Source organism: Thermobia domestica, chromosome 17 (genome assembly GCF_964235325.1).
Source record: "Thermobia domestica chromosome 17, izTheDome1.hap1.1, whole genome shotgun sequence".
Lineage (NCBI taxonomy): Eukaryota > Metazoa > Arthropoda > Insecta > Zygentoma > Lepismatidae > Thermobia > Thermobia domestica.
The window spans coordinates 93,886,182-93,900,803 of record NC_137470.1 but is presented as its reverse complement, the minus strand read 5'-3'; the positions used below and the strand labels follow the sequence as shown (position 1 = coordinate 93,900,803).

General features: G+C 35.4%; 1 protein-coding gene across 6 annotated transcripts in view; it reads right to left on the bottom strand.

The window, feature by feature from the left end:
- Positions 1-4,732: 4,732 nt before the first annotated feature.
- The window catches only part of LOC145673896 (uncharacterized), a 128,869-nt gene continuing 118,979 nt past the window's right edge, over positions 4,733-14,622 (bottom strand). For 2 of the 6 annotated variants that reach the window (XR_014128840.1, XM_081743698.1), the window contains one exon: positions 7,530-7,828. Coding sequence is in view for 5 of the 6 variants with exons in the window: in XM_081743698.1 (XP_081599824.1) it covers positions 7,814-7,828 (15 nt within the window). In the remaining variant the exon portion in view is untranslated. The other 4 variants (XM_081743699.1, XM_081743700.1, XM_081743696.1 and 1 more) reach the window with 4 other exon arrangements.

Genomic DNA, 14,622 nt, shown 5'->3' with positions numbered 1-14,622 from the left:
TATAAACAACATAGCAGACAGCAAGCCAACGCGGAAGGACACCGAGGAACGCCGAAAGCAGACGGACCTCACGAAAGGACCCGAGGAGGACAAATAAAAGGAGGAACACCGAGGGACCCAGGATCAGTCGTCCAACTGATCAAATCACCTACACCGCCCTGAGGTCGCACTGGACTAGGGATCCTCTCAACAACAAAGCCTTGCGAAGCTGCCTTGAGCTGAGGGGGCTATCCTTCCAAACTCACCGAACCGGCAGGTGCCTTGGAGACTGCTTTGAGAGAAGGGGCACCGTGCAAAACACCTATACTCCTCTACTTGGACATTAACGAGGAAACAGCATTATTCTCTTTGTAATCAAAGACGTTTTGTATTTATCAAATTTTATAATAAAATTGGTGAAGGGATAAATCTCGGTCCATTATTGACTCTACCAAAAACATTACAATATTTAATCATTATTTCCTATCAGTGAGGAACAGGGCACTGTTTGAGCGATAAAACTGTAAAGGTGTTATTGTTTGAAACCAGCCCATTATGACAATTATAATGTTGAAATTTGAAGAGCATTTAAATAGCAAAGTTGTATTACTTCTTGTATCGAACGGGTTGTACTATATATCGATTAATGATGTTTTAATTATCGAACATGATGTTTTATAATTGAACAGCGGGGTTTAAATATTGAACAGAATATTTTATTTTTAAACAAGTTCACTTTAACGACAATATGGATATAGTTTCATTGTACACACATTGCAATAATTCTAAAATATAAAGTAAGATAGCAAGCGCAAAGAGAAATACATATTAAAATGTTGTAAGCTACAAAATGTGTTTCATATTGTCACTCTTCAGCACAGAGAGGAGCATCTTACGTTAATCTTTTTTGTTGCCTTTCTTCTTCAGTTCTCGGTATTCCTCGGAAGATATTGCATACATTTTCTTCAGCCTAAATTGATGGGGTTTCTCTGTGGCTTCAGGAAGTTCATCACTACTACTTGAGGAAGGCAAGCATAATAATTCCGAAGCAATCTCATCTTGATGCAATAATTTTGACCTGTGAATTTTTACTCCAAGTTTCGAAATGACGGCACCTAGAAGATCCTTCTTGAGTGAACGTGCGTACACATTTAAGCTTTCGTTATTCCATGTGAATTCAGGATTATCACTTTCTTACTCTTAGTTTTCTTCTTCTGAGCTTGAATCATTTATTGTTTAGTTTTTATCAGCCAATTTAGTTTCATGTGTCACACTGTACCGGGTTTTAACACTTTTCCAATATGCATCCAAATCTGAATCACCATCACTCTGTTCCTCTTCGTCACAGAACATATTAAGAACATGAGGAGGCATGACTTCTTCCAGATCATCAAGCACAAACTTCAGTTTCTGATGAGGAGTAGGGAACAGTTGTTGAGAAGATGAAAGGGTGCTCTGGTCACTCTCTTGCTGTGGTTTTCACACTGGGGTCTTCAGAATATCGGCAACACAGTTGCTATAGTCCACAGCAGCAGAACTCAATGGATAAAGACCGCACTTCCTTACCGCGCTTTTCACAATTTCTGCCTTGACGGCATCATCGCAAACTTTCTTCAACTGGGGTGCAAAATTTATCTTCGTTACCCGTGCTCCGAGAGGTTTGATTTTCTCGTCTTAAAGAGCATTCTTCAATGCTCGTTTCAAGGGTGAAAATACGCCTACGTTTGCTGGTTGCAGAAGATGAGTGGCATTGGGGAAAAAACAATTCACCAGTATTCGATAATCGTAACAATTTCCACTGACTTGAAGTGATACATGATTCCTGTGCCCATCAAGAAAGAGAATAACAGGAAGTGTGATTTTCTCAGTCTCTAGCCACGGACTAAACCGTAGGTGGTAAGTCAAAAAATGTTGTTGTCTTCATTCAGCCACTTTCTGTTTTCTCGTAGGTCTATAGCTCAGGCACATTATTTTTCATAATTTGCATAAGTTGTATGTTGCTGTAGATGATCATGGTTTGGGCGCAATGCCCATCAGCACAGAAATTGCCAAGTACTGTTATGCCCTTTTTTCTACAGATGTTACTGTAATTTGAAGCTGTTCTTTCACTTCAGGATACTTTCCTAAAACCGTGTGGAACAGAAAGTTTGTTTCGTCTGCGTTGAGGATCCTTCTTGGGTCTTCCATGATTGCACTTAATTCCTCAGATTCAATATAGCTCGAAAGTTCAGCAAACCAGCCGCGTATTCTCTCTTATAAAACCGCAGCCCTGCCCTTGCTAATAGTTTCAGCCTTCTTCTGAGACAGGCAAGGATGTCGTCCCATAAAACACCTGAACCAAATTTTCCCCGGTTTTCCATGCTTGAACGATGTGCTTCTTCCTAAAGACTGTACAATTTCCTGAGCAGTGTCTAGTAAATTACTTTTCTTAAACGGAGATCCTCTCTTTGTCATGTTCATTACCCATTCAGGAATTTACTCTTCTTGTGGGCTCAGGAACGGCTTCCGGCCAAGAGCAATCTCAGTCTTCTGACGCCTTGATAATTTAAAATTGTTATAGGAACCTGGAAGGTTCTCGATGCCTGCCTTTGGAACATCATACCGGACCTCACCTGCTGAACAGCTTATCAAGGCAGATAACGAATACTGGAATGGTTTCATTTTATGACAGGTTTGATTCTGATTTTGGGGACACCTTCCATGTTGGGATTCTTAATTTTGCCCATTGGCAAATTCTGAGCAGTAGTTAAAGGTACTCAACAATTATTTATGATTAACTTCAACTATGTTTACTAGTCTATACATTGAGAAGAAGAGCAAGGGTCAAAAGTCTGAAATAATGCGATCAGCACGACGTAAGACCTCGATAGACGAAACATTACTAAAAATGGTAAATCTAAATATTTTTTTATAACGGTTTGAGCCCAAGAACTATCAGATACAAGGTGGATGGCTTACAATTCAGTGTAAAAGAAATTAACAACTTAGTTAAATTAATATTTAAATCACTAATAGCCCTTCCAATTACAATAATGTTCGATACAAAAGAACACTTTTTCTTAAAGGAACCTCTTTTATCGAACAGCATTTCGATATTACGAAATGGATCTCGAATATCGAACACTATTTTCTTTTTCCTTCAAATAAGATGATTGCTGAAAAGTAACATTATAACAAATAAATATACATATATTAACACCTCGTATTATTAAAAGGATACCTTATAATGACACCATCACACATGGGAAAAAGGATCATTACTGCGGTGCTGCACCTTACAAAAAATATAGCAATTTCTCCAATCTCCCAACAAAACCCCAGATATGGAAACTTTCTCGCGTTAGCTAATATAAAAATCAATAGGTCGATACGTTTCGATAAGGCAAGGTTCGGAAGGGTGTGTTCACAAATTTCAGATAGTACGCAACGTTTTCGGTATTCTTATTTCTTAACGAAATGACCAAGGTGTTCGATATTTACTGCCATTATATATATATATATATGGGCTATTCAATTATGCAGTCAGATTGCCAAAATATTCAATTGGAACTGAGATATTAGTATTATTGTTTTTGACTTTGTCGGGCAATTGAGGAAACGGAACAGATTCAAACACTTACGCGCTCTTTAATCCAACATTTTGCTGATTACTCTCTTGTCTTACTGTTATGTTAGTAGTGAGCTCTTCAAATAGTTATACACTTATCCAACAGATGGTTCTGTTTTTATGTATTAGTTACTTGCTTTGTGTATAAATGCCACACGAACAAGAGTGAATTTTCTTACTCTTCGCCTTACCCAGGTAGCTCAATTGGTTAAGTGCAGTTCTATAAAGCTTGAGTTTAACTGACAACGTAGGTTCAAATCCAAGCCGAGGACTTCCAAATTTATATCTGCGGCCAGGGTATAAATTTGTATTTCCAAATGAACTGTAAAATGAATTGAGCTATGAAGTTGTATTCCATGTTAACACATGGCTACAGTGTCCTCACTTCTGATTCACGTGTGGATAAGGCTGGCGTCTCTGGTACTTGAAAACTGAGAACTAAAAAATCCTGGGATCCATCAGGGAGGGAATCAACAACAAACAGTAACCTCCTAGATGGGTATCAGGATTTCTGCCACGGCAGTTTTGCTGTGATTTTGTTTTTAAACATATGTATTTTGCGTGTTTCATATATTTAAACTCAAAATTTTCTATTGACCAGTTTTTGAATCACGACAACGAAAATCAGGCTGTAAATAAAGTTCTAAGATCTTTGTAATACATTATGTATTTTTGTACATAAAAGGATTAAAAAGGAAAAGTGCGCTAGAAGTGAGGTATGTATACTACTAATAGTTGTAGTGATCAGCTTCCCATTCCGCTGCACGTCACTAGTATGATTGCAGTCAAACGGCTACAGAAAATAGAATATTGTCTCTAGAAAACCACAGTGCCTTAAACATTAGTGATCTCTTTAAGTGCCACCAATACTCCGGAATGAATGGAGAAGGAAATAGGTTCTTTTTTTTATAATTCTCTAATTCTATAAAATGAGTCTTTTCTCAAAATGTCTCCAGATATTGTAGAAATAATGAGCATCAACGGATTATATAGTTATCCGACACGCGTCTTATGCGTTTCAAGAAACTAGTCTTTGTATTATCAATAAAGATGTATTTATCTACAACTGACCGTTTCCCTTTGACATTCTCTTCCAAGAAATTGCTAGCTCTTAATTATGACCAATAAATGAGGACGGATACAAAAGATAACTAACAGAAAATATGATACTAATCTACTCTTTATTGCTAGAATAAAATTTTTCCAACAATAACAAACATGAACAGTAAATGGTGATATCAAATGGTATAAATTTACCACACCACCATGAAAAATACAATTTGTACTTTAACATTACAGTATAAAAATATAAACGAGACACTTACGAAACAATAAACAATAGTATAAACAGAGAACATAGTACAGTGCCCTGCATAAACAATGACTATTATTATTGACTAGAAACGAGGAACAAGGTTTCTCCTAATCAAAATGGCACATATAGGTTACATTGTAAAAACTTTAATGCAGTTTCGTTATTTAAGGTCAAAAAGTGAACTTTCTGTACGGTACCCTAATAGTTTTACTTCTTCTTTTTACACTAATTAACATTCTAATTTGGACTTGTTTACGAAAAATAATTTCAACTCGTACATTGCTACCTATACATATTACACCATTACTGCAATAACATATTCATTACTCAGTATACTGGCTACATAAAACATGACAGAAACCGCTGTTCCATTAAGGGATATATCACTAATAAATGAAAAAAAAAAAAAATCAATATATAAATTCAGTTGAAGATGGACTTCCTTAACACGGGAGATATTTTTTCCCATTTTATTTCGGACATTGCCTCTACTGATGACAACGAAATTAGCCGCGTTTCGATACTTCGATTGAAAAGAAAACCTACGTTTATTTATTTTGAAAAACTGAACTATTTTCACTTACAGAAAGTGATCTTTTATGACATCGTAATCCACTGTGAACTCATTTTTATCACTAATTATAAAAGGTTTTATGTACGACACTCTTTCACTAACGATCATTTCAAATCTTTCGTTGATGCCTGACAATTCTCACAAAAGACGTAATTTGTACTTCCCCCCCCCCCCCCAGGACAGACAAACCATTATCTTATTTAATGCCGCTTGTAAGGAATAATGGTCTACAAATAAAGAACGACTGTGTGGACCTATATAAAGGCCTGATTAATAACAATGGATAAGTAAACATGTAAACTAACCAAAGAATTTGCTATTGAATGAATTTTATAAGGTATCTGGAAATAATTTTTTTTTTTTTTTTTTTTTTTTTTTTTTTTTTTTTTTTTTTTTTTTTTACTTGGTCACCCTTCTTCCTAGCGAGCAGCTGTAACATAAGGATATTGCTTCAGTCAACTTCAAAGAAAATGAGACCAGGCCATGAAACAATTTAGTAAAGAGACAAAAATACAGATATAATGAAACATTTCAATTTCTCCCCAAATTGCATAAAAATAGAATATTGAAAGAACGTTTTAATTTTGCATATGCAAGTATTTAAAAGTATAATATTTCCTCCTCCAAATCTTTATTAGATTACAGCTGCTCACGCCAATAACCAAACTTTTTAGCATAAACAATAGTTTTCAAAAAAATAGAGAAAAACAAGAATGAATATTAATACTAGATTTGTAAGAACCCTGTAAACATATTTCACTAGTAACTCTTTCACTGCGAAATTCGACTTTAGTCGTTCATTGTATACGAAATATTTGGTAGCGACAATGCCTTGTATTGTCCTCCCAACCGACAGCGATTTCTGTTAGCAGGGAAATACGAAAGTGAGAGTTTGAAGCCATCTAATTAGAGCAAAAAAATTCCTCAATTTTAAAAAAGAACATGTTCTGAATATTTCAAATATATGTGATCTGCTATGTATCATTTTATTGGGCAATAAAAATGACACATTTGTAAATATAAACTGCGTAATTGATTTATAAACGGCTGAACATTTCAAAGGGTAATGTTGTATACAATTAGCACTAAAATATTCGCCAGAGCACGTAAAAACAAATTTATTGGGCAATAAAAAAAAAAAAAGACTAAAATTTCAAGTGTTCCTTTAATACAAAATCTCTTAAAACTGAATTTTAAATAAATAAAATGGAAAATTGAATTGTTTGCTAAATAGTTGCCTTTTGTCAAGAATCACCCGAAAGTTTTAAATCCGTAGTGAAAGAGTTAATTCAATAATAATTAATATACCAGCGTATCTTTATTCATTATACTGGCTACTTAATAACTAAAATCCTGAAAGAAAAAAAAAAAAAGTTTCAATGTACACATACAGCTAAGAGAGAGTGTGTATATTTTTTCACTAATAATAAAAGGCTCTATTTTCAACTCTACTAACAATAACTTCAAATTTTAATAAGATGTCTAAATATATTTTACCATTAATTCAAACATATTGAACAAAATATCATATTCTTTACTCATGGCACTGGCTATATAAAATTATAAAACGTTAAAAAAAAAAAAATGCAAAAAGTCTTTATATTTTTGAACTCTCCTGTACTGATATAAGAATAACACCAGGTTCTACAGTATCTTGAACGAAAAACATCTATACATACATGTTGCAAAAACTCCCTTAAGTATTAGAACAATTCCATATTTTATGAAAACAACATGCATATTGTAACAAACACGAGTATGGATCATATAGGGCTGAACATGCACATTCTTGTTATTAATTAATCGGTTCCCCATTGATATCTGAATAATATAACTATTCTTTCAGAAACTGATAATTTAAAATGGTTTTATACTTTGGCTGTTTACTGAACTACTACTATCAATTCTGTTTCAATATAGTTAACCAAAATGCCCGCAAGGTAAATTTCGTGATGCACGACTCGGGTTCGATTTCGAGATTTTATCAGAATTCTTTGAACTACTATTGAGACTGAAGTTTCTGTAGCTACGAGGAAAAACAGCAGGTATAACGCTCACTTTAACTATTAAGATTAAAAAGAGAAAAATAAAGAAACAGCGATTGAATAAGCTCCTATTCGAAATACATAAAACGTCATCATTTAACTACCGCCATACATAAGTACAAAAATCACAACTTCTATTCACGATTAATCGAGGTTTAGAAACGGAAATGAGGGCAGTAGTTTTAATCAGTCTTGAGATGTGTGTTTACTTCCACTTAAGAAATATTGGTACTAATTGACTCCAATCTTCTAACCACAATTTCCACTTATTGGCACGGACTGTGCATCTTACCCTACCGTCTCAGCTTCTGCAAAACAAAACGGAGTATCAGAACCATATTCTCCTAACAAGATGATGAAAAAACTAAATTTTTATGCTACCTTCAGTTTAGGTAGCAATTATTACGTCCATTTTTTTTTGAAAAAATATATAAACAGGATACATCCAGAAAAAAGGAAAATTTAATGGCGATTTATGTACACTCATGTCCAAAATTATTGTCGCATGTCTATAAATATGTTATTGTAGGAATATAATTTGATAACGAATACGCCAGGTATTTCTTATAATGTTAGTATGTATATAATCGTCAAAGACATGTATGTGGCAAATTTCATGTCGAAACAGTAGTAAATAAGAACAATAAAACGAAAATAAAACTTTGTCAATTTAGCAACATTTTGTTTACTCATCCTAATTTTCGTATATACAATTATTTTCCTATGAAATGTACCACAAATATGCATTTCCCGATTATACACATAGTATCAGTATTAAAAGTGCCCTGCAAAATCATTATCAAATTATATTCTTACAAGATGACAGTTATAGATATGCGACGATCATTTTGGACATGAGTGTGCATATTCTTGCTTCCAGTGTAGATTTACTCTCAAGTTATAGTCGTGACGGTTATACACCTCAGCAGGTAATTCCCCTTCCCAGTACATATCGTTCTCGATTTGTGTAGATTACATAAATTCAGGGACTTTTGCTTCATTATGTCTTTATACTTTCATACAAGTTAAACATATCCTCGGTCTTGTATTTTCTAAAATCAGGACACAAACAAGTGATGGTATACGATGCACAAAAAGTTTTATTCTAAGAAAACTGTGTAACTCCTTTAAAATCACAGTTCTATTAAGGGAAACTCGAGACTTTCAATCAGGAAGCTGCTTCTATTCTAAATACAGGGTTAGCATAAATCATGGGCGTGCCAGCCGGGGGGTGAGGGGGACGCGTCCCCCCAGAAATCTTCTAGGAGGGGATTGCTCCCCCCCCCCAGAAAATTGTAAAGCAGGAATTCTTCCCCAAATATCTCGGCAAAAATGATGAAATACTGGAATGGGAACGTCGATTGTCAATTAATTCCTGGAATTGAAAGGAATTAGTTTCATTGAAGAAAATTCTGTAACAATTACCAGGGTATACAAGTGAAGTACAGAACATAGGGACACTGTATTAGCTACGTCGAAAACTACCATGAAACGTGCACACATTCATTTGCAGCCAAAATAAAATTTTGAAGTATCTATATTAAAATGCTACGTTTACATGTTTGTGGATATTTATATGTTTGAGGCAAATTCTTTTAACAATGATATCTCGGAAACTACAAACTCTGGAAACATGCCGTTTCCACTGATCGATTGCAAATTTTGTGAAGATTGAGTTCTAATTTAATATTCTTTTTAAATTGACGTTATTTCTTTATTGCATTCTTTTTAGGAGTACACGGAAGTATTGAAAATTTAAAAAGTAAAACCTCATATCCTTCGAGTTATACATCCCAACACCGCACATTTGTATACGAGGTTAGTATATATCTCCGGCATTTGTTTAATGGTCAAATGATAATGAAAAACGAAGCATAACTATTTCTCCAGTGTAAGATAAATCTTTATTGTTTAGAGTGTTTGGCCCAGTGAACACCATGTAGCTTATCATTGACATAATTCATTGTGTGTGTAATGTGTTTGCTCATTGCATACTGCATTGCTCGAAGCATAACAATTGTCCACTTCTATTTAAAAAATATGGCCATTATTTCTTTATTATATTTTTACGGGTACATTGGAAGTGTTGAAATTAAAAAAAGAAAAAAACTAAAGCATCATATGCTACACATTATACATTCCAACACCACATAATTGTATACATGGGTTGCATACCTCTCAGGCATTTGTTTTATGGCCAAATTGTAATGAAAAACGAAGGGTAACTATTTCTCCACTCTAACAGTGAGTTGAATCTTTATTGTTTGGAGTGTTTTACCCAATGAACACCATATATCACTGACATTATAATTAATTGTGTAATGTATTTGCTTATTACATACTGCATGCAAGAAGAAAGAAAGCACTGATCATACATGAATTAGAAACTCCAGCCGGAAGTAGGCTCAAATCTTGCAAACGGTGCAAGATATTGAAAAAATAATCAAAAAAATCTCCCCTTTGTGATACCCCTTGCCAATTTTTATCAAGACGTCCTTCACTTGTGTCTGTAGAGGGACATGTACAAATGTTGTGAGGAATGACAAGGAGATTCATGCTCATATGTGAATGATGCTCTGTGTAGTGAGCGCAGGCTGAGCTAGTATCTTTATGGAAATAGTAGATTCTAATTGAAAATACGCAGTTCTTAGTGTATCTTTTTATTTTGAACAGCTACCGCTTTGTGAAAGATTTACAACTTGCTTACAAGGTAAAAATATTTCGAATTCGAATTAGTACTTATCAAAAGTTTCATGCTCAGTTGCAAATATTTCTGCCTTGAGATTTTATCTTTAGTCTTCCACGAAAGGGATAGCTGGAAGAAAAAAAAAACGTCGCTTACTAAGTATCTAAAAGGATTCCTTTCCCTCTACACTTATAGCATTACAAAGAGAAAAGAGAAAACGTAGAATGATTTTTTTTTATTTAATATACCGACTCTTGCTGTATCGGCTTCGTGTAAAAATACCACCATTATTGCGTCAACCTTGACGATCGATGGAAGACACTGTGTTTAGTTTCGGAAATATAACTCAAAACCTGCCTAAAAAGACCTTTTTCTTCGTGTGCGGGTAACATAAGTCTCTTTGCGTGTTCTTTCTAATGTACTGTGAACTTCGTCAGCTGGGCTGTGCCCCACTGTTTTTGAAAGGAAATGTTTTGCAGCGTATTTTCTCCAAAAGTAATTATATTTAGACAGCTGCGTTTGTGTGTATTACTGTGAATATAACGTTGATATGAAGTTTTTCATCTGTTGTTTCTGTTTAGTGTTGTTTTATTTTTTGAAATGGGTCAATCTGTCATAAGGAAATGAAAAGAAGACAGCACGTGGGTAAAAGCAGTGCCATTATTGAAGTAAACAAGAGAAAAATTAATTCAAATGATAGTTTTGCTGATGGATTACAGCCTGAAAGTGGCAAAGGAAATTCAAATCTCGTATCGGTCACCATCAATGTCTATAGAAGAAACCTCTCAATCTCCACGTCAACCAAGTGGTTCAGATTCTCCTCACCCTTCGAAATTTTCAAAGCCCAATTAAACTTTAGTGTTACCTACAAATTTTCCACAAGAGTCTCTAAAAGGTCGAACATTGAAATTTGTGCCATCTTGGTTCCTTCCGTGGTTGCACGTCGATCCAAACAAAATTAACGTCATTTTCTGTTTCTACTGTATGGACATCTTGAAAAATATTTTTTTAAAAAAAGTTCTTACTAAAACCATGGAAGATGCTTTCTCTACTGTAGGATTTTGCAACTGGAAGAAGGGTAAAGAAAAATTCCGTATACACGAAACTTCAGAATGCCACAAATTGGCTGTACTGCGCTACATGCAGAGAAAAAAATCCAATAGAAAACCAACTAAACAAGACAACAGTAGTAAACCATTGAAAGTGTTTCAAAAAAAGGCTCACTAATTGAAGTAGCCAATAATGTACCAAAACATGAGGTAATTTTAGCTCAAAACCTAAAAATGTTTATTCCCGAGGTTGGATCTCTGTATCTTGAGTTTTAGTTCAAATGTACATGAAGTGGTAGCTGGCATTACTAGTTAGAGGTGTGTCGAAAGTTCAGATTCACCACCGTATACAATACAAATAAAGGACTCGTCTTGATTTGATTTTAACGTCCCTTTCAGTAGCGAGGCTATACGAGACGGGACTTGCTGATTAACGTGGAATCCGAACAACATGAGCTCCCACAGGGAACGAACCCGGATCTTCCGCGTCGAAGTCGCGTACGCTAACCGCTTAGCCATGAAGGAGCTCAAATATTGTCTCGTGTTTTCCCGTCGGAACATACCTTCCGCACTTCCGTCTCTACGATATCATCTTAGTTTTTGATATTTACAGATTGTAATATTTACATCCATGTGAGAGGGCAGTACATGTTCGAGCAGAAATTCATTATATAGGGTGTTAATGAACTAAACCGACAAACTATAAGAGGTGATTCCTCACATTAATCATATGAGAAAAAGTTCATATGGACCTGTGGGGAAAAGTGCGTAGTTTCAGAGTTAGGGCTGTCCAAAATTACGAAAAAGCCATATTTCAACAGGCCCTATTTCGAATTCGAGAAACTGTGGATGGTGGTCTTCATCAGCGTAAAGGAAATCATGCATACGCAGTCCAAAAATGCACATTTCATTAATGTTCAATAGGTGTACAGACTATTCCCTACAGGTTGAAATTCCCAGACATTCCATCAACCGAATTTTGAGATATGCTCTGTATTTATGATTGGTCCAAAGTATGCAAATAATAAGTCTTGATAGCAGTGAACACGGAATTCTTTGCCGCGATGTAGGAAGTGTTAAGGATCGTCAGCAGCACGATCTCTCGTACTCGGGGAAAACAAATGCTGCGATGTTTTCTTTCACGCTTATAAGTGAAGAAAACGTGAAATATACCCTGACTAAATACATATCATCACACGTTATTCTGAGCACAAAAACGCGTGGAGCTGCTGGTTCCCAACACTTCTTATTTCCCTACGAAGCACTGGATGTCCATTCTTGTCAAGGCTTACCTCCTGCCTACTTTGGACCTCCTTGAAATCAGTGTATATCTGAAATCTCTACTGAGAGCATATCTGAGAATTACACCCTGTAGGAAATACCCTGTATACCTATTGAAAATTGATGAAATATGCATTTTTGGATTGTGTATGCGTGGCTTCCTTTACCCTGATAAGGACCACCATCCACAGTTTGTGGAATTCGAAATAGGGCCTGTTGAAACTTAGCTTTTTCGCAATTTTGGACAGCCCTAGCTCTGAAACTATGCACTTTTCGCCATAGGGTCATATGAACATTTTCTTATTTTGATGCCAGGAATCATCTCTTACAGTTTGTCGGTATAGTTCATTAACACCCTGTATATTGCAACTTCTATTGACGTTTGTATGTCTTCAATCACATTGGTGCTCAATCACAAGTTCTGAATATACAGGGTGAACCTGAAAGACGTACACAAACACCGAGAGGTGATTCGTGAAGAAGGCAAAAAGTCCTTTTGCATGTTGTTGAATTCCGCATCGTGTACGAGTGACAGGGGTGCCAACTTGGAATTGAAATTCCAATCGTGACCATTGAAACGAACACAAACAAGTGCACATACTTCGGGAGGTGATTTGTAACATCAAAAGAAGACAATGTCATGTTGCATTCACATTAGTAGAATATAAACCAGGGTCAGTTACCCTAATTCATGGTTACTTTCGCTACAATTTTCTTCTCTCACCTAAAACTTCCGACAAGTCACACCACTTACTTAAATGAATCTCTCCTTCATGCTGAATACATTACCAAATGTTAATTCAATAATAACCAAGTCGCTTCTTTAAAACTTCGCTCAAGACTAAAGGTTACGAAAGAAAGAAAAATGAAAAACAAAGCTAAAGTTGCCACAAATTACTATCCGATATCCTTTGTGAGACGAACTTCACACAGCTACAATCATAGACTTTGTACCCGAAACGTTCTGCGAAACTCTACAAAAAAAAACACTAGCTAAAGAGCGTTGAGATAACGAAGACTCGTCGGAAGGGTTCTCAATCTGACTTAATAGTGATTATGATCCTCCTCCGACAGCATTATTTTCATAGATATTGCTTTACAGAAATTTTACAAGATTTTCATCTGCATTGAACGTTTTTATAAGAAACATCAATCAAAATATTTGTCTTCTTTCTCACCTCAACCATAGGTTGGTGGGTAACGTGGAAATTTTAGAACTTTTCTCTCTCTTGGGAGAGCTGTTTATACTTTGATCAGGTCTCTTCTTCATAACTGCATCTAGATATTCTATCCTTGGTCTTTCTTCTGCCTTTCCCTCTATCAACATGGTGATCCAATAGGAGTGCCGAATAAGATGAGCAACCATGCTGTTTCTCCTTTTTCCCTATTATCTTCATGATCTGTCATCCTTCATTAGCTTCCTTTTGTATGTCATTCCTTTTCCTTTGGGTCTACAATATGCGCAGCATTCTGTACCAATGCCACATTTCAAATACTTCCAGCTAGGATATTTCAGCTTTTCTCAATTCCACGACTCTGATCCTTAAAACGCCACGCTCCATACCGGAGTCTTAACAAATCGTTTTCAAACGTCCAGCGACACATTTCTTGATGTCAGCAGTCCTCTTTTTCCTATTGAAAATATTTGTATGCTCTTTAATTATATGGTGTTGAACAAACAATTAACTATCTTTAATGTTGTTTACTTCACGACACGTATGAATAATTCCATCTAATGGTCATACTCCTACGTAACTGTGACTACAGATGCAAGAAATTTCTTCAACCTTAAATAAAGAAAGAATTTTATACACATTCTATATACAGTCGCAGACTGCAATTTCACCAAAATCAGTTTTTAGTGTTCTAATATGCAGCGCTTCCGTCTAAACTCATTCTACTTCTATACGAATAAAAGTTTGTGATCTCACCAGCTAAATTAGTGGCTTTTTCTTGACTTCTATCACTAATAGACACCCTGCATTGCGTAAGAAATTGAATCCAGAAAAATGGGAAGGCAACAAGGTCATTAGTCTCTTATAGCATACAGCAAATATTATGCTTTGAATATTGAAGGAAGTTGGTA